The 20,632-nt window shown below is 47.5% G+C and overlaps 1 protein-coding gene across 1 annotated transcript in view; it reads left to right on the top strand.

Moving 5' to 3' along the window:
- Positions 1-14,572, top strand: part of LOC126540890 (kelch-like protein 10) — a 28,114-nt gene extending 13,542 nt beyond the window's left edge. The window contains exons 6-8 of the mRNA XM_050187713.2: positions 4,578-4,686; positions 7,679-8,011; positions 13,511-14,572. Of these exons, the coding sequence (XP_050043670.1) occupies positions 4,578-4,686; positions 7,679-8,011; positions 13,511-13,783 (715 nt within the window). The 3' untranslated portion in view covers positions 13,784-14,572. The remainder of the gene's footprint in view (positions 1-4,577; positions 4,687-7,678; positions 8,012-13,510) is intronic.
- Positions 14,573-20,632: the final 6,060 nt, after the last annotated feature.

Here is a 20,632-nt window from a genome sequence, read left to right as displayed (position 1 = left end):
CTTCGGGGATTCCAGCGTACGGTTACTGGGAGATCAGCTTGCGGATGCCCGTGGGCGCGACAGCCGACAGTACTCCAGGGATAGATAGTAGCACGTTGTTATCAATCAGACGATGGTGGCACTTGCTGACGTCGAGGTCAGAATGGGTCAGGAAATCGGAGCCGAGTATGGGCTTATTGACAAGAGTTACGTTGAAGACCCCTGGGAACGTGTGCCGCAGGCCAAGGTCCAAAATGAAGGACTGCAGATGATACCTGGCGATGGAGGTAGAGTTCACCGCATGGAGCTTAGGTCCAGGTGACTTAGAAGGGCGGTTACCCTTTGAGGACGGCAGTACGCTGACTTCGGCACCCCTGTCTATGAGGAAGCGCAGGCCGGCAGGGCGATCCATGACTAAGAAAGGGCGGCCGGGTTGTAAAGCGAGGTCACATGCCGCCGTCAGTGATCTCGCGGCGTGTTTCCCGACCAGTTGCACGGGGACTTCACTGGCGAGCGCAGTGTTGAAAAATACAATAATACCAGCAAATAGGCAAGCTTCGAGGACTGCGCGAGGAAGGACCGTTCGGGGAAGACGAAGGGCGGCTAGGATGTGAGGACGAGTCGCAATGAGCATGAGAGGACGTCCGTAGGGCGTCGATGGAAACGGCGATCTGGTCGATCCGGGGCTCTGAGCGGGTCATAACTGAGGTCTGTGGTGTTGAAGAGACGGCGGCAACCGAAGGCGAAGTCACGTCGTAGATTTGATGAGCAAGCTGGGCGAGGCGGTGGAGGGTCAGTTCATCTGCAGCGGCCAAGACAGGGCGGGTGGGTGGCTGCAAGCGCTGAAGGAACAGCTCCCTCAACAGCATACCATTCGAGTCGACGTTGCTTGGGCCCAGGAGCTGCCGCATGCGGTTCAGCAGCCTGGAGGAGCAGCGATCTCCAAGCTCTTCGGAAGTTAGCAGGTGCTGGAGGCGTGCGCTCTCAGACCGCCGCAGTGCGGTCTAAAATACTCTGCTTCAGTTGCTGATATGAGGCATCGCTCAAGGGTGCAGCGATAACATCCGCCACATCTTGAGCCACCTCAGGTGATAGGTTCCAAAGTAAGTGGCGAAACCGAGAAGTCTACGATGTCGTGTGGGGCAGATCGAAGATGGCTTAGACCTGCGCGAACCAAACCTGCAGGGTCTTGCGATAGAATATGGGCAGGCGGAAGTGGAGAGTAGCGACGTCCCGTGGGCGCGAGGTAGCGTCAGGCGGGAGGTTGCCTGAGGGCGGTAGGCTGCTGGGGTCCGTAATCCCTTAGGCCGGTGTCAGCGCTGTCTGGAATCGAAGGGTAGCAGTCGAGCGCTACAACAAAAGGACCAGCGTAGCAGGCTTCTACAACAAAAGTGCGCTTGGCGTGCTACCCAACCTTATTTTCCTTGTATTTCGCAGCCGGCATCAAGGCGCCGGCTGAGAGGTGATGGTGATGATGATGATTTATTGGCATCCCCTTTGAAACGCAACGGGGACAAATTGTTACCTCGCCTGCTTGAGTTACTCAGGTATACTATCAATGCTTTGCCTTCTGGCATACTTGTATACATCCCTTTGATCTTCTCTATCTACCTTGTACCGCTGCCTATGCCTGTACCTGGATGCGGTCGTTATCAGTCTCTTGCAAGCCTAATTTCGCGCAATAATCTAAACGCCTCTTGGTTATCTCGACTGATGACTAGTTGATACTTCCGTCTGCTTTAAATCCATGTGCTTCTGCAAGTTGTACGTTACTTACTGGTCTCGCTGGGTGAATCCCTTAGCATTTCATTAGGATGTGCTGAGTGAGCCGACCTTACCGTCCCCGTGTTGCGGCGTCGGTGGGCACTAGTTTCTAAGCACGATAGTTGTACAACAGATTTGAACAGAATAACATTAATGTGCGCGCACACTGACTTAGTCCCGACAGTCACACTAGTTAACCGACTCGAATACGCACTTTTCATCCATGTTGCCAGGTTGATCACGGGTTCGTCGCCGCGCGCTCACCGAAAACAAAATCTTCTGAACATACAGGCGGCGAAGCCGATGACGTGAAGTCGTTTCTGTTTATGCTCGCAATCCAAAGCCAACGTTTGGCTGCAACCGCACTGGCGAAGTCCATGGAGTCGCCGCGGCTGTAGGTGCACTTAACATTCGCTACCGAAGGTTACGTTGGCAGCAGAATACAGCATTGTGGTAGCTCTAGGCTTCGTTACTTATATAATTGCAATTTCTCAGCGAATTATTTCAAGTATACTAATTGAAAGCCCGAATAAAAGCAATCGTCTTTCAGCAGCCGGCGCATATTAATATTTATTATTTTCTTTAATATGAAACAAAATTCATCAAATTATGCCGAGAAAAACGCTCTCTTCCTTTAATGTATTAAGACAGCAGTTCCTCAGGTAAAGTTTTCTCATAGAACTTCTTCAAGCTTCCTTTAAGACGCCTCAAGACCACTGCGAATCGTCAGCAAGATGAAAGAGTACACTCAAAATTTTGGTGTAGGATTATTTAACAAAGGCGTGACGCTGTGGGGAGAGGAAGATTTATTTCATTTTTCTACGTTCTCCTTTATTTGTTTTTGTCGATTCGTTTTGCTATTATTTTCGTCGCCTGGAGATGAAACCTCCTTATGGCATCCTTGTCCGAATCCACTATTAAATTAACGCATAAGAACACCCTGTGTTCGAGGCACAGACGGCAGCTGTGATCAATCACACAACGCTGCCACATAAAGTACGTGGGTACCTTTAACCGTGTTTTTCGTCCAGACAAACGCCGCACACGCACGAATGTGTTTGCTTTTAAGCAGCGAACCTTAGAAGCCGGCGCGCACTATGTCTTATAGAAACCATCACCTACGTATTTCTCACCTTGACATCATGTGGAAGGAACGACGGTGAGCGAATCGGAAAGACAACGAGAGAAGTGTCTTAATAAGTGGTGCTTGCAGTTTTTAGCAACTTAGTAATGAACGTTGCAGGTCAAGAAATACTGACATTCTCGCAGCGCGAATTTTTTCCCACGCTCGGTGAGTGTGAGTGAGTGAAAAACTTTATCAGCTCTAGATTCGCTGGTCTTCTGCGGTCTTCAGATGGAATCGTCCATCTTTTAGCACAACGGTCGGTTGCCCTTAGTCCAGGGCTCCGCTGGATGCTGCTGCCAGTTGTGCTCGCCGAATCAGACCTTCTTGGTCGACCTGGCGATCGCTGGAGAGCACTCCCTCCCATTGCTCCGCACTCGGGTTTGGTATAACGGGTACCACGTCTATCTTCTGGCATGCCCACGTTATGTGGTACAGCGTGGGTGTTTCGTGGCACCAGGGGCATTTGTCATTGTATAGTGTGGGATAAATTTTGCTGAGTACGTGTAGGTTCGGGTACGAGCCCGTTTGTAGCTGCCTCCACGCGACAGAGTCCTCTCTGCTAAGGGAGTTGTGCGGTGGTGGATACCGCTTTCTGCAGCCCTTGTAGTAATTTATTATTGCCGAATAGTCTTGGGGTACAGGTTCGGTCTCCTCGAGGTCGCCTACGTTGGATGCTCGGTAATAAGTGTACCCTCGAGCTATCCTGTCCGCCTCTTGGTTCCCTGCCACTCCCGTGTGTCCCGGCGTCCATACTGTCGTATGCCTAATTGGTTCTTCTTTTGTTTGTCGTTGTGTTATGTGGTCTCCGAAGCGGAGTATGCGGAGTGCTCCGTGCCCTATTCTGCCGCGTAGGTAGTTGCGGCACGCTGTTTGCGAGTCTGTAAGGATTGTTAGAGACCGTTTAGACCGATAGCCCTCCGCTGCCGCTAGAGCGACGGCCGCTTCTTCAGCCTCGACTATCGTACAGCCTTGTAGTGATGCGCTGGTGATCTCGCGTAGGTTCGAATTGATCACCGTTGCTACCGCGTTGCTGTTGCTCTGCCCCGCTGCTCTGGCGTATGTGGCTGCGTCCACATATACCGTCGTTTCTTGGGGTGCTAAGGTCTTTTGTGGGTATTCAGCCCTCGCTTCTCTGAGTGCTTTGTGTAGGTTGGGATCCATGTTCCGGGGTATGGGTGCTACCTTTAGTGTGTTGCGATACTCATCCGGAATTGTTTCGGTCATCTGTATCTCTTGAAGTTGATCGGCGCAGCCTAGTTTTTTCAGGAGCTCCCTGCCAGATTCTCGTTTCGCTTCGGTATTATATGCAGCACTTAGTATCAAGCCTCTAGAAAAAAAGCTCACCGAGAGTGGTCAGAGATACAGCAGACCACGCTCGGTGAGCTTTTTTTCTAGAGGCTTGGTACTAAGTGCTGCATATAATACCGAAGCGAAACGAGAATGCTCTTGAAAAAAAAAAATTGCCTCCTACAAGCATCTTTTCACAGGGTGTTTCACAGGGTCCACGCACTGCAACGATAACCCGCGAGGTATTTCTGGCGTTGTACCAAAATCGCATCGCTGTGCGTATTTCACAGGCACCGCGCAATTCTATCCATGACTCTATAGATGCAATATTTCCTGCGCGTGTTTGGGGGTAGCAAGGCTTGTCGACGCAAGACAAAAACCATTATATTTTAGAAGTCGAAACTTGCACGATTCTGTCTAGGTGCTACGTCAGCGTAGCCGTACTGGACGACATCATCTACGCCATGGGCGGATACGACGGTCGGAACAGGCAGAACACAGCCGAGAGGTTTGACCGCCGCACAAACCAGGTACAGTAGCCGCCTTTAGCACCTTTCCACCCACGCCTGAACAACACTATCCTTACTGCGATCTAAATTCTGATCACGCTTTCATATTACGCAAGATTGCAAAGCAACCATCGCCATAGATACGGACGCGGAATGTGAATGGACTTACAAAGCGATTTCATTGGTGTGGCCATTTCATTGTGATAACAACTATATGGACACTCCAGGCGAAGTTTTTTCAGTCACCGTGATGTCTTGTATAGATGTTTTAGTATCTTAGGTAAATGCTATAATACTGAAACGCCAAAGTGGCCCTGATCTGGTTTTATGGCCTTGCATACCCAATAATTTTGGAGAATGCTCCTGCGGCCATGTGTCGAACTTCACCGCAATTCACCCGCGTAATTTATTGGATAGCATTTTTAAAAACCATGTTTCAGAAGGTCGCTCGAAGTTCAGCAACTTTGAGTTAGCAACAGCGAGAGGTACGCCCTACTAATAACATGCTTATTTACGGCACCTTTATTACGATATCAACTATATGGACACTCCAGGAGCATTTTTGCCGCCGTTTCCGTCGCCGTGATGTTCCATGTAGAGCCCAATGGCGATAACTTGAAAGCGTTGAATACAGAGTCTAGGTGCTCGGAAGGTTCAAAGCTTCGTACGCGCTGTGTTCTGGACGCTTAGTTCCCGTTAAAGCGAGAGGCAGCCCAAAGGTAACGTCGCTCGCTGCTGCTGCCACGCTCCCTGCCTCCAGCGTTCTTACAGCGAGTTTCCGTGGTCACCGAGTGAGATGCGTTCATGTTTGCTTGTGCGTGTGTGACAACAAGCTTGTTAATTAAGTTAGTACGCTTATATTTGCTAGTTTATACGGCCGACAAAACTACTATCCTTACTTCGTATAGCTAACTGACCGCTAACTTGCTATCGCCTTTCAGGCGAAGCTGCGACTTTTTCGTAGCATTCATGCTGCGTTAATCAGTATTTGGTTCCTGACTAAAACACCGCTATAACGCAGCAATGACGTTGCGACTAAGCGCCGTTATTACGCATGTTCTAAAAGGGCGTACCCTCTCGACGTCGTTAGATGAAAGTTGTTGGCATTCGGACGGCCTTCTGAACTTTAACTTTTTTAAATGCTGCCCACTGAGTAACACTGGCGCACTGTAGTGTACTTCAGCACATAGCAGAAGGGGCAATGTCCAGGATTACGAGACATCATTGAAATATTCCTCAGATTTTTTAACAACTGCTGCACGCAAAGAAGAGTCATGAAGAATTCCATCTTATTTTATCTCTTGCCAGATAATTAAAAATTGCAAAACAATATTAGGGCCAATAACGTGAAAGTGATGCAATTCGAACGACGCCGGCGCCAGTGCTCTCCATATGTAGCCCGTTGCAGACACGAGCTTCAACGGCACGCTAAAGTTTTGAAGGGTGCCGCTTCAGCTCTTTATGCCGATGGAAATAGGCGCATGAAAACTCACTGAATAGGCCCGACGAAGTTGCCTGATTGAATGCTTTCAGTGTGACAGGAATTATACGGTCGCTATAGGGGCGCATTCCCGCCGTCGTCGCCGCCGCCGCTCGTGTCATGCTGGCCTACTCCCGGCGCATGAGAGGATCGCGCGCGGAAGGGGGTCTCTATACAGATACGTGTTGCGAGTTTGACTGCGAAAACGACGAAGCGAGGTGGACGATCCGTAACGCTGCGTTCAATCGCCTCGGCGGTGGAGTGAGGCCAGCGTTTTGCCTTCGCGCTGTAAGCATGTTGCTGCTGAGCTGCTGAGTGTATGATATATCGTGTGCACAAAAAAAAAAAGAAGACAGAAGACCGTTAGGCTAGCCTACCCACTCTTTCACTAGGCGCTGAGTAATGGACTGGTCTCGTACAGCGTCGAGATGTCACCCCTGCAACGCCGCTGGTGGCGCTAATGACTCCAGCGCCTTCTCCTAGCTATGGTTCCGCGTAGGGGGCGCTAACGTCGGCGCACGAGGAGTAATGCCCCTAAATAAAATTACAGCGTTTCGAAACGCCTGGTATGGGCCAAGGCACCGTTACTTCTGCCCAGAAGAGCAGGAGTAGCCTCGCGTGCTGCGTGCTGCGAACATTCAGTGGCGTATTAACGCGACAGCGTTAAGGGCGCCGTGTCGCAGAAAAATCCGCTGTCGACTTCCGGCGTCCGGCGCCGATCGTCTTGTGAGCGAAAAGTTCAGTAACGCCTCTGCCGCAGACGGAGAGCCTGCGCGGTTCGGTATGCGAGGTTGGGAATGACTTTTTTTTTATCGCAATAAAGAAAAAAAAGAAAGTCATTCCAAACCTTTCATACCGAACCGCGCAGGCTCTCCGTCTGCGGTGTTACTGAACTGATTAAATTTCTGAAAGCAAAATACGTCAGAAAAATCCTAAAGTACGACTTACACACAACCTACAGACATGATAGCGTCGGATTGTAGTTCGAGTATACGAGAAAACATACTTCTGCTGCGCGGAAACTCAAACACAAACCCGTTTTCTAGCGTTTCTACCATTCTCAGAGCGGCGCGCCCCGCTCGATTCCTTGCACCACCACCATCCAAATGGCGCTCGACTCCGCGCATCCTCAGCCCACGCAAGAGACCACGTTTCTACCAGAAAGCTCGCCTTCGTGCATACGGTTGGCCGCCAGCGTTTCCCGGTACACATTAGGGTTACATAAGCTGCAGTTGCCGGGAAGCGTGAAAGCCTGTCAGGGATCTTAGAATGCGGTCGCGTTCCACTATTAAAGGCGAAGCTTAAGCGTCCTCCAAGTTTTTGTTAGAACGCAGTGCCAAGGCAATTAAAGCGCAGCGATTAACCATGACGTCGCTGTCAAGCCTCCTTTCCAGACCAGAGTGGCCTTTCGTTTGTTTCTTAGAAGAGTCGTGCATAGCGTACTAATACCGCTCGAGTAATTTTTGTCTTTAGTGTCCGTATGAGGGCGCGAATACTCGGACGTGTGTGCAAACGCATGCTGCTGGCTCGCAGTGGACCATGATCATGCCCATGCATATGCAACGTAGCGACGCGTGCGCCGCCACATTGGGCGGCTGCGTATACGTAACCGGCGGATTCAGCGGCAGCGAGTGTCTCAGCTCGGCCGAGAGGTACGACCCGCGCTCGGGCCAGTGGTCCATCATCTCTCCCATGCGGTTCCGACGCAGCGGCGTCGGCTGCGTTGGATTCCGCGACTGCATCTACGCCGTGGGCGGTTTCAATGGAACGGCGAGACTCTGCTCGGCGGAGAAGTACAACCCAGAGACCAACATTTGGACGACGCTGCCCAACATGAACACGCCGAGAAGCAACTTCGCTGTGACGGTGAGCGCGCCGAATTGAACGTTCCTAAGCGCATGCGTTCAGCTTACTTTGTGACGACGTTTTGTTCTCGTAGAGCAGCAGCCGCAGGCACTCCTTCACAAGGAATTGTGCGCGGCGTGAAAGATGACGTGCTCGATAAAACGAGAAGGCGTCAATCGGTTCGCGTTTTTGAGCTGCTTCGTTTTCGGCGTGCCTAGGCTTTAGCCCACCGCCACGCCTCCCAACACGCAGCGAGTCGCTCGGACGTTTCGGTAGCGCGTCGCCTTCGTTCCTCTCTGACGTCGCGACGGCATCTATCGGCTTCGTGGTGCAAAACACTCGCGAGTCGTATTCGAATTTGCGGCCCACTCCACTAGAGCCTCGGCCCTCGGCACGACGATGCTTCACTAGGTGATCTCGGCGTAGGCCACACTCTTCTTAACAGCAGCCATTGCGATGTGAATGCTTGTTAATGATGTCGGCGAAAGCACCCTCCACAAGGAACAGCTGTCCCCAGCGTTGAGGGGAATTCAGTCGAAACGTGAAGTGGCGATCCCGACAGCTGGTCAGCACATTCCAGCACTGTTCGCACCGGCGGCGATCTTCCCTATAAAGGGGGGCACTCACCACTGCTCTCCGCGATGCCGAGGTGGGCGATGTGTTTTCGGCAACATCTCCTGTTGGCGGAGCTCGGCTGACCCCCCCCTGTAAAACGCTCCCGAATCAATAGTTCATTCAATATGATCTCTTGCCAATAACGAACAGTTACCGCCCAAGCACTCCGTACAGATGATTGACCAGCGAGGCTGAAACGTGCCGCCCCGGTGTTTATCACTGGGTAAATCGTGACGGTTCATTAAAGTCTTTCTCGATTATTGGTCGATTATTGGTTACGTCTTTGTGTTTTTCAATGAAGTTACACACACGTTCGGCTGGAACGGAGAGAACGACGTCGGTGACGATATGCGCGCCGTCCACCGTTGTCGCTTGCGTTCGATGTCTAGAGTTTGCTCGGCGGCGTGGTTAGCAGCATCCGCCCGGCATTGAGGCTTGCGACTCTTCAAAATTAAATCTCTCCGTCACGTAAGACAATGAATGGCTCATATACCTCCTTAGGCAATGGCTCATACCTCTGTAAACGCGGCTTCCCCCTTACGACGACAGAAGAGAAATTCTACGCAGCAATGATGAGCTGCAGCGGCACCAGCTGTGGAAGATGACGACGAGGACGACGACTAACGCGGGAGCAGTGGCACGAGCGTGTTCCTGTCGTTGCGCCGAGGGGCGCCAGCGACCTAGCTCTAGAAGAAGGCGACAACGCTCGAGCCATTGCTGATGATGATTGTTTTCTGTACACAGGCGAGGACAGACGCATTTTCGTTTCGGCCAGCCATATAAACCTTCGTTTTAAAAGTACGCAGCAGGCGCTTCTATTTAGCTTTACATGTCACCTAGGCAAATTTTCTACGCTGTATTTGGTGGCAAGAGTCTTTCAATGTGGTTCGAAAACATATTGCGCACGGGAGAAACTGATCTGGGGACTTTGAACAGGAAGTTTGAACTGACTGTTAACGGAAAATGTCAGGAAATCAAAAAGAATAGGAGACCACGTCAGACGTCCCTTTTTTTTTTGGTATGTGCTTTACGCTGTATAACCTACTTACTAGCTCGGAGTTTGCAGGTATCGCTGCGTAATTCTTCCTTTTTGCTTTTCGATGTTCATAATTTTCTGAGACGCCGCCAAATGTATTTTGTCTACAGCACATGCCTCTTAACTTGAGATAGACAGACACGGCGCTGTCAGCACCATGTGTGTCCCATCCTCTATCCGGTTGTCCGGTGTGCGTCTCTAGCACTGCTTTTTAAACATTATGGAAAACCACCAACTCGCCCAACCTGCCATTCATCTTAAGTAGTAACACACTTCGGAAATACTATAGTCCGTTTCATACATAGCGGGCAACACTACGAAGTCTAGACTTCTCTCACCGTTAGCATCCGCGAGCAAAAAAGTAGTGGGCCACGAGTGAAAGAAATGCATTAGGTACGCAGCGTGTAATTCGACACAGAATTAGGTCTCGGACTTCTACTTCGCAAAGCGTGACTTGTTTAATACATGAATGGCGTCGCATATCTAAATCTACTTAATAACTGAACGAGTGGAGTAACGCGTTCATAATACCAGCAGCCACGGCGCATTATTTGCGCCGTGACGAAAACATGCAGGTCACGGGCTGGTAACACATACACATATGCATAAATAATCTGTGATTTGAAGTAAACTGGCGTCCAGAAGTAGCATTTGTAACTTACGAAGTAGCAGGCAGGTTTGATGTAAAGGTTGTGTTCTCTTCCCCTAACAAGGTAATGCCTACTCACATGTCGCGCGGCATTGCTCTGTGCATGGGTGCACTCCAATCTATAAAAACACCACAATACTTACCGCCCATAGAAATCAGACTACGAGGAAGATTATCGAGGCCTACTATATCAGGAAAGAAGGGTCGCGTTGTGTAAGCGTGCCATCGTTAAATCTGTATGACAGTGAATTTGAATTTTTAAGCCGCCTCATAGTGTAACATTATATTACAGGATTTTGTGTCTTAGCCTGCGCACTGATAATGACGCCATCGATGGGAGAGCATGTGACTAAGGGTTGTAGTACATACGTTTCTGTATGCCTTCGAATAAAGTTAGTTGTAAGTTCAGCGCTGTCCTGTGGGTTCCTGCCTTCTGTCTTCGTCGTCTTGCGCTGCCCCTTCAAGACCTAAAGGAAAATTTGAAAAAAAAAGAGCGTTGGCGGTGGTGAGCTTCGAACACTCAGAAGCCGAGTGTTTTACTCACCGGAATGAACATCCGCGCTCGCGAAGGAGAATATACCGGATGTTTATACAAACATTTACAAAAATTTTAAGAACTACCTGTGACAGATAGCCCGATTCTAGTCCATGACCTGGTGTACTCGAATATGCGGACAGTACTTCCACAAACATTTGAAACGCATAATCGACTAATTAACAAGACCTAATTAAAGTTTTTACTAATTACCTCATAACACATATTGCAATTTACAAATACTAGCCTGGGAGTTCGCAGGGCGGATCCACTTGGAACGAATTCCCAGGATGATACCAGTTTCAAGATAACTCCTGAACGTGCTTCAATGCGCAAAACAACGTTTTGTTAAGAAATTAAGTGGAACGACCGTGCATCTCTACCGCAAGCCTGGCGGTGCGTATCTTCTAGATGGGTCATCTACACAATTATATTCAAGTGGATCCGCCTTGCGAACTCACCGGCTAGAATTTGTAAATTTGATATGTGTCGTAAAGCAACTAGAAAAAGCTTAATTAGTGCATTTTTGTTAATTAGTCAACTATGCATTTCAGTTTATTGTGCAACTAACTTCGGCCTTTTCGAGGAGACAAGCTCATGATCTAGAATTGTGCTATTGACCACAGGAATTCTTAAAAATGTTTTATAAGTGTTCGCTGAAACATCCTGTACCTGAACCATAATGAAAGCGTTGGTATCGTTGAAAGATTTAGTGATGGTGGAATAAAAGCCATCTTTAAGACCCCATGTAGAGCTGACTTGGAGCATTATAGAAATCAGGAAAACATTGATTTTGCTCAACATTTAGGGTCAGACATTCCGAATCCTCGATGTATTTCGGTGGTCGCGAAATGCAGCTTCATTGGGGCGTTCCTTCACGGACCGAAATGCCACCGATCTCTGAGGGCTTATGCACTTCACGTCGCTCAGTCAATACAGATAAGTAGCCAAGAAGTTGATAAAGATGATAAGGAGTGATGAGGGGTTAAATGGGCCTCATCACGGTTGAAAATGTTTCGACGCGGACGGATAAGGTGCTATGGAGCAATAAAGGCTGGGGAAATTATGATAAGGTTAATAAAGAACCGATGAGGGTTGAGAAGTGTCAGATCAAGTCTGATATCGTTGATAAGGCCTGATAAGGGTTGACAAGGATTGTATCCATTGTGATAAGGTTAAAAACGACCGATAACTGTCTATTAGAGTTGATAAGGGTCGGATAAAGTGCGATAAGGTTGGTAACAACTGATAAATGCTGATGAGTGCTTATGCTTGTCAGATCAAGTTTGAAAATATTGATAATGACACTGGGTTTCATGGGGATGAGCAAGTGGCACAATGCTTACGCACACTTAACTGCTCTAGTGGAGTTTCTCCATATTTTTTTTTTACAAATTCCGTTCTAGTTGTATCACAGTGTTTTAACCAAATAATCTGGTACTCACGTACACATAAACTGAATTATAATATAGTAACTTGACAGATTGACAGTGTTTTCTGTTTTGTGTATAGTCATTGCTAGTGAAAGGGAAAGTACACCGTTGTAGACTTATTTTCATTTCTGTATTTGCTTTGTGTTTTATAAAAAGGAACTATTTTCATTTTAGAAGAACTGTTCTTTAATCTTAGGAGTCGCACGTGCCACTTTTGCGAGAACATCCGTTTGTCGATCTGTATCTTCTCTTTCAAGGACTGCAATGCTAAGGGCCTCGTTTTCGTTATAACTGGGGAGACGGCCGTTACAGGTCTCCTAGTCGCCTCTGCAAGGTTTCCTCTCTTCTAGTTAAACATTAGGAAATTAACACAAGTCGCTTGTTTATTCCGGTTTCTTTCTTGCGTTTCCGTGTAATGTCAATGTTTAGGTTGCTTTTTTGCGAGCTACCGTACTATGTGGGATGATGGACATCGTGCAATGAATCGTATGGTTTCTCTAATTTAGCTGATCGAGGGAATGAGGAAAATCGACTGCGTGCCTTGTGTAACGCGTAAAAATAAGCAGAAAACGATTGTGTAGTCGTGATTCCTTATAGTTACAATGAAGCCCGAGACGTTCAAGTTATGACACACATCACACCTAAAATGCCTCTGGCTTTCCCAAAATATAAACTTGATGCAGCGTCATGCTTTTTCGGGACGCTGGGAGACATAGCTGGTAATGGTCGTATAAGGCTTTCGAACCCTTGGGTAAGTGATGCTCTTTTTGCAAAGCTGCAGTTAACCGAGGCTCTTGAAGCTTTGGCCACACATCACGAATAAGATGCCCCTATTCCCTTCGAATGTCAGTTATGTGTCTCGTCGGAGTACTTTAGAACACTGGGCAATCTTCCAACGTGGCTCGTAAAACGCGCTAGTAGAGCTCTGGAACTTATAGTGCTGTATTATTGAATTAGTCTACGAGTAATTTGGTGTGCATGCTGTTTTTAACCGGCGCAATTCCAACATTCACTACTGGTCACCCATAATATGTTCTATTTTATCTCCAAATATGGATTTTGCGCTACCTTTGGCAGCAATTTTAGGTAATACGGTACGCTGGTAGCATAGGAGTGTCGTATCAAGAGTGTATCGTATCAACCACAAACGGCGACGTCCAGTTCTCAGTTCTTTCATTCTGTAGTCATGTTCTCGCGCTTTAACAGCCTCAAACAGCACACGCAAACGCCTTTCAACTCTTCTGCGTTGCAGGTCATCGACAACCTGGTGTTCGCCATCGGAGGCTTCAACGGCGAGAGCACCACGAACCTCGCCGAGTGCTACGACCCGATCACGGACCAGTGGTACGAGGCCACGGACATGAACGAGTCCCGCTCGGCGCTCTCCGCTTGCGTCATTTCCGGCCTGCCCAACATCCGCGACTACGTCCACCAGCGCCGCGACAACCTCATGGAGGAGAAGCGCCAGAAGATGCTCGAGATCCTGAAACAGCGCTCCCGCCTTCGCTCGCGGGAGAACAACTAGGGACATCTCCCATAGGGACATCTCCCATAGGGACATCTCCCATAGGGACATCTCCCGCACCGGGCATTCGCACTGGAGACCGTGATGTTTAGGCTCCAATAAGTGCAAAATGAATGGTTGCAGATACGCAGGTTGTAGCCTGCCGTGATATTTCGTGCTGGCAGCGTCGCGATAATGCCGCCGCTGCGTCCCGGGAAAGGTGGCAGTGAAATTTAGACATGTGGCGCCCATATTGTGGGACCTGCAGCGACATTTAACGTCAAACCCGTTTTCGCAACGTGGTTCGTTTGTTTAGCGTTAATCGTGGCGAAAGAAGAGCTGTATTATGTGCAAGTCGCCACTTGAACGCCTAGCATGGAACTGCAAGTGCCTATCGTGCAACCATGTGCAAATCTTGTACCGGGCGTGACGCTCAGGACATCGCCGCTTGTCGTTGTTTTCAGCGTGATATATGCAGAGCTATACGCGGATGATTGCGACCTGCGCGAACCTTGGTTTCTCCAAGCTTTTGTCCTGATACTGTAAGCGATTTTTACGCTCCTATTGAGAAATTATGCGGCCTTATAGTAAACTACAGGTTTTGGATGTATCGCACACGGCACCATCCGCCACCAGTACGCGTAGTTTTAAATTATACTTGTTGGTTTCACTGCATTGCGTTGATGAGCAGCGAAAATTCCGATGAATTCAATATGTCACATGGTGTCTTTTGGGCATCGGCCCATAAGAGCGCTGTTGTCCGAAAGTTTTTTAAATAAAAAATAGCGGTCGTTGTACCACTTCCTTGAAGCTAAGTGACTGCATGGTTTGCGTCATGTTCGTGGTCTTTGATCTAATTGGTGTGTTGATAAATTGTTTTAGCAACTGACAGGCTGCCGGCACAGCCTAGTGCTGCGCTGTAGTGTTGCTTGTGCAGCCGATAGACTGAGCTTTCATGCATGAAACGAAATGAAGGGATACGCTAAATTAATTAATAAGTTTGTTTATTATAAATTAATAAATTTGTTTATTCCGCTCAAGCCCGGAACCCCTCGTTGAAAGCGCGGATGGGGCTGCATGCCAGTTGTTTCGCCGCCGTTAATGATTGCCAGCGGGACCAGGAATTTTCCGCCTCTCGCCGCAATTTGTGCGGCGGCTAATCAGGCACTGGCAGTTCGTGATGGCTAAAATAGATATAGAAAAATGAGCCGGCCGATGAAAAGCTACATTTAGAAAAGAAAAAAAAAATCACTGCCCCAGCACTCCGTACAGATGGTTAACCAGCGAAGCTGAAACGTGCGGCCCCGGTGTTTATCACTGGGTTAATCCGGACGGTTGATTAAACGACGGCTATGTAGGCTGCCTGATCCTCGGTACGCAGTTGGTGTTTGCACTCGGCTGCACGAGCCTGTTCTTGTCCCCGGGCTGCTGCATTGGCACAGCGAAGGCGAGCTCATTGCCGGTCCTGCTCGCGACGTTGCTGATCGAAAGCTGCCTGCTCCTCATGAGAACGTATGACGTGTAGCCTACCCATTTCGGAGCCGGAGTGAAAATTCTGCGCGCGCGCTCGGCTGCGATGGAGAGCAACGACGTCACTAATGACGCACCTCTATTTCTCGTTTTTTTTTTTGCTCATACGCATGGGGTTGCGTCGGAGGAGTTTTCGGTGTATAGGTGACTGATGAATGAATGGGCTAGCCATATACGGCTTCTCTGTAAAAACAAGAAAAAAAAAAACGGTAGGGGAATACAAGTAAAAAACTAACGATGATAAAACGAAGAATATTGAAGAGTGTGCAAGGCGCAAGGAGAATATAAAAGAAAAAGGAGAAGGGCAGTCGCACAATATGCGAAACTATACCAAAACAACGCAAAGTTCGGAAAAAAATTACTGCGAATTGTGTAAAGCATCAAGATGATGAAAGTAAGCACTACAAAGACTCTCTATTCTTTCGGCGGTTGAGTGTTGGTGATGACAGACAGGAACATGGAAAGGTCTATTTTCTCGGTTGATCTTGAGCTGGTATACGAAACATGATACGACTGACGAGTTCGGGGCAGGCGATGATACCGTGAAGGAGTTAGAAAAGAAGCAGAAGGTCAGCGCGATTACGGCGGCAGCGAAGTAAAGGCGATGACAATAATCCAAAAATGCTAGAGCAAGATCCAGAGTCCCTGTTAGCAAAGGGGTGATGATATATGCTTAGAAACTTTTTCTGGATCCGATCTGTGATGACGCGGCTGGGTCCAGAAATGCCATTCCAGAAGACCAGAATGTTGTGTACAACTTGCGGAAGGATGTAGGAGAATGGAATTCTTTCAATAGACTGGAAACAGAACCAGAAGAGCACATATGCCGCATTGCAACGCGTTCAGTGTAATTTAGTAATAATGATAATAGTAAATACTATTAACGCGAGTGCGTTAAGGGCTCCCTGTCGCAGAAAATCCGGCGTCGATGTCCCGCGTCGACCATCTTGGGAACGAAACATTATTCGGAACCAGGCATACCCAACCACGCAGGCTGTCCGGGTAGCGCAGCGGTGTTACTAAACTAAACTAACTGAATTTAACAAAATAAAGTGAGTCATGAAAATCGTAAAGTACGACTCACACACAACCTACAGACAAGATAGCATCAGTCTGCAATTAGAATATACGAGAAAACATAATTATATTACGTGGAATTCCATGTCAAATTCTTTTGTCTGCCACAGTTGTCTTCTCTGTGCATGTTGTCTCGCGTAGTACTTCCTAAGTGCACCAGTATACGAGATGACTCCGTAGCTGTTCCTGGACACTATAATAAATATTTAATTGAATGATCGAATGTTATGTTAATAATAATAATAATAATAATAATAATAATAATAATAATAATAATAATAATAATAATAATAATAATAATAATAATAATAATAATAATAATAATAATAATAATAATAATGATATATTGTAATATATTGTTATTTTTATAATAATAATAAATATTATTAGTGAGCTTTCCATTGACCTTTTCCAGGATTCAGGTCTATCGGTCTCAGACGAACTTGTATTTAAGGGTATCAAACGCTTAAAACCGTCTTTTTCGTGTGGTCCTGATGACATTCCACCTGCTTTGATTAAGACGTACGGGTCCTTGCTTGTTCCAGTGCTTACTTGTATGTTTAATTCTGCTTTAAAGACAAACACATTCCTGAAGGCTTGAAATACAGCGCGGGTCGTTCCCGACTCTATGTCAGAGGCAAAAACTGCTGTGTGTAACTACAGGCCTATTTCTCTCCTATGCGCTGCATATAACTCATTTGAGCTGACTCTGCACTCAATAAGTTCATCCTCTGCTAAATATACTATCATTCCTCAGCAGCATGGATTCATATCCGGACGTTCCACAACTGCCAACTTCGTTACCTTCATGATGCGTGCCTCTCAAACATTGTATAAGAAAGGAGAGCTGGATGTCATTTATTATGACCTCAGTAAGGCGTTCGATGTTGCAAGCCACAAAATTCTCATTCAAAAGTAACTTTACCGAACTTGATCTGCACCACTCTATTACTGGGCTGACAAGAAGCTACCTACGTGACCGGTACGGCTACGTTAGCGTAAATGGTCAGTCGTTAGAACTTTGTGCAATTACAAGCGCTGTTCCTGAAGAGTCTGTCCTGGGCCCTCTTCTTTCCTCGCTGTTCATTAAAGACGTTTCGGCAGTCATTCAAAATTCTCCACTTTTGTGATATGGAGATGACGCGAAACTTTTCAAAGCGATAAAATATGTTAATGATTGCGCCGCTTTTCTGAAGCACATCGCGAATTTTGCGTCATAGTGCGCTGGAAACAAGCTGGTCACAAATGCATCAAAAATGAAAGTTGTAAGCTTCACGCGGAAGACTAACAGCACTTTATTTCCCTATACCGTTGAAGACGTTCTTCTGCAAAGAGCTCAGGGAAGGGCCTTGGAGTGCACTTCGATAGCTCTCTGACTTTATCATCCCACGCTCAACAGACTCTCGTCTGTTGCGTGCACTGCGAACGCTTCGCACAGTATGTCGGGGGACGAGAGACTTCAAAAGAAAGAAAAAAGAAAGAAAACCTGGGTCATTTGTAACTTTATACAAGAGCATATGCCTTCCACTTCTTGAGTACGCCTCCGCCGTTTGGGGCGGAACTTGTAGGTGAAATTGTGAACTTCCTCAAAATGTGCAAAAAAAGTTCCCAGGTATATTTCAACATCGATTCTGTCAAAAGCCTTCCATCTCCATAGAGCTAACGCAGGCACTCACGTTACCTACCCTCACCTGTAGAGGCAACAAATGGGATGTTATTTTTCTCCACAAATTAATACATGGAAAAATCTGCTGTTCTCACTAGGGGCGCATAACGTAAAACTATTCCCATGTGTTTTTATTCCAATCTCCTGACGTTAAATTTGCGTAACCGCCGACGCAAGCATCGGGCAGTCACCCGCAGGGTTGTCTGAACAAACCAATCAAATGCTCCCCTCGTTCATAGCAGATCACTTTTGTTTGCTTGAAAACGAATAACATTTCCTGCACTGAGCCGCTTGCCTTGTCTAATTGGCTCACATGGGGCGAGGAGCATGCTCAAGTGGAGAGGAATTCGATGGGGCCGAGCCACTGCAGTGAATATCGATAACCGGATGAAGAGGGTGGTGCAGGCGTCTGCGATTGGTCCGCTTTTTCTTACTTAGCTTGCGGTGGCTTGTCGAAAATCACGGTGGCATGCAACGGAAGCCCAAGAATGACGCTAAAACGGATCCTCAGCAAAGAAGAGTGAGCAGAACGAAGTCGTAAACGCACCTAAAGTCCTCGAAAACGTTACACGGCCACGCAAAAGGTTATATTACAGGCAAATAAACCCGCGCTCTGCGGCAGGGTCCAGTAGCCAGTGCCGGACCGATCGGTGGTAGCCATCTTTTATTCCTTTCGGAACGGTGCAGCCTGCGGCTATTCAGAAGAAAATTCAGTTTTGTTCGGCATATTAATGCATCTTAACGCGTACACGTCACTTTGACGTGGTAAGTTTTTGCGGTTTTGTGACGTCGCGTGAGAGGCAGGTGAAGTGGGTGCAGCCCGAAAACTGTTTACCAATAGCCGAGCGCTAATGGCGAAAAGGCGTCGAATCAGAAAGAACTATTTTTGTTTCGTTCGGTCAAACATGCATAATCAGTATATACATGTCATATGAAATGGGGAGCTCTCGCGATTTTCGTGACTTCGCGTGACAGACAGGTGTAGTGGGGGTGGTCCAAAATGTTTTTCATCAATCGCGGTGGGCTGATTGCAGAATTTGAATAGAAAAGATTGGAATAGTTTTACGTTATAGCGCCCTAGCTTTCTAGTGTGCGCTTTTACATTCCACAGAAAGGCACAAGGAAATAGCGCGCCTTTCAGTCTTCCGATTTTTGTGATCCTCTTTCTAGAGTGCATGTGACAAATAACACACATTCATAGTGCCTGGATATCTTCATGCCTAAATTTAGTAATTTCCTGAAAGGAGTTGCAGAAGAATTTCGATAACTGAACAAAAAAAAAATCATGAGCCATTCCAGTCTGTGAAGGTGGCTGACCAGCAAAGTTCAGCACATGACACAGAGGTGACACATAATTTTGGACAAGAGGTACAAACTCATTTATTGTCTTGATGGGTAATCATCGTGACAAAAGGTACGCGCACTCATTTATTGTCTTGATTGATGGTCATTATTTCGATGCACGTACGCCCCTGGGTGGTAGGTTGGGCCGGATCGATGTGGCATCGCAAGGGATATGTGGGCAACACGAAACGCGTAAACCGCCCCCTTTTCCATACCGACACATCCACATTGAAATCACCGACAGCAGGGGTAGTGCCAACGCAGCTAATTTACGCAAAGTGAGTAGCCATCAACCTTACGGCACTATGAGTCTGCATTTTTTTTGCTTGTTTACGGTGGTATGAGGCATTGCTCACGGGGGTTTGAGCCATTGATGAAGACAGTTTTCGACATGCTGTTCTGTATGTTGTATGCGTGATTAGAACTGTTCGCTTCACTTTGCTGACTGCTTGTAGCCTCTGCCTTTCGGGGATATGAGACATTGCCTTTTTTGCTTGCTTACGGGAGCATGAATGCTCATGGGGGTATGAACCATTGATGATGATAGTTTTTCTTCACAGAGAACAAAAATGCATGGAGCCCTAACCATATGCAGCTTCGCTGTAAAACTCTCATATCCGTTGTGTGTTCTGTCATTCTGTAATCCTTTTTCTATTTCTCCACTCTTGATTTGTATTATCTTCGTGTAGATGTTTTATACTCTGTTAAAATCTGTATTCGCGAAATCATTTTTTTATGTGTGCGCCCGTGTGTATGAGTGTATGTGTGCGTGGGCGAGCACTGTTTTTCCTGTGCATTGTGTTGCCCAGTGCGCCAGCACCAAGAATCTCGAGTTTGTTCCTGGGCACTTTAACAAGCACCTTTGATTGAGTGATTATTATTGCTGCGCTTCACGTCTGTCTGTTTTAACCTCCACGTCGTCCGTCCCCCCCCCCTTACTCTTTCCGAAAAATTACTTACGTCATACTCTTCCGCACGCCCAATGACCGACTCAACTCTCACTTCGGGCGGCCAACGGCGATGACTCGAACCAACATGGACGTGCAGGCTGGCGTGGGTTCAAGAATCGAAGAAAGTCATTCTAAAACGGACCGGCTCAAAGACAAGCGGTCTGCACGGTGGGCGCAGAACATGAAGCTCCTCCAGGAAGCGCAGTTACTGCAGCATACGACTGCCATTGACGTCTTCAAGCTTTCAGGTATGCAAGATCGCCTTACTGCTACTGACAATGAGCTTTCCAACCTGAACGAATT

This window comes from Dermacentor andersoni, chromosome 2, assembly GCF_023375885.2.
Source record: "Dermacentor andersoni chromosome 2, qqDerAnde1_hic_scaffold, whole genome shotgun sequence".
Lineage (NCBI taxonomy): Eukaryota > Metazoa > Arthropoda > Arachnida > Ixodida > Ixodidae > Dermacentor > Dermacentor andersoni.
The sequence above is the reverse complement of the archived record's forward strand: the minus strand, read 5'-3'. Positions and strand labels throughout refer to the sequence as shown.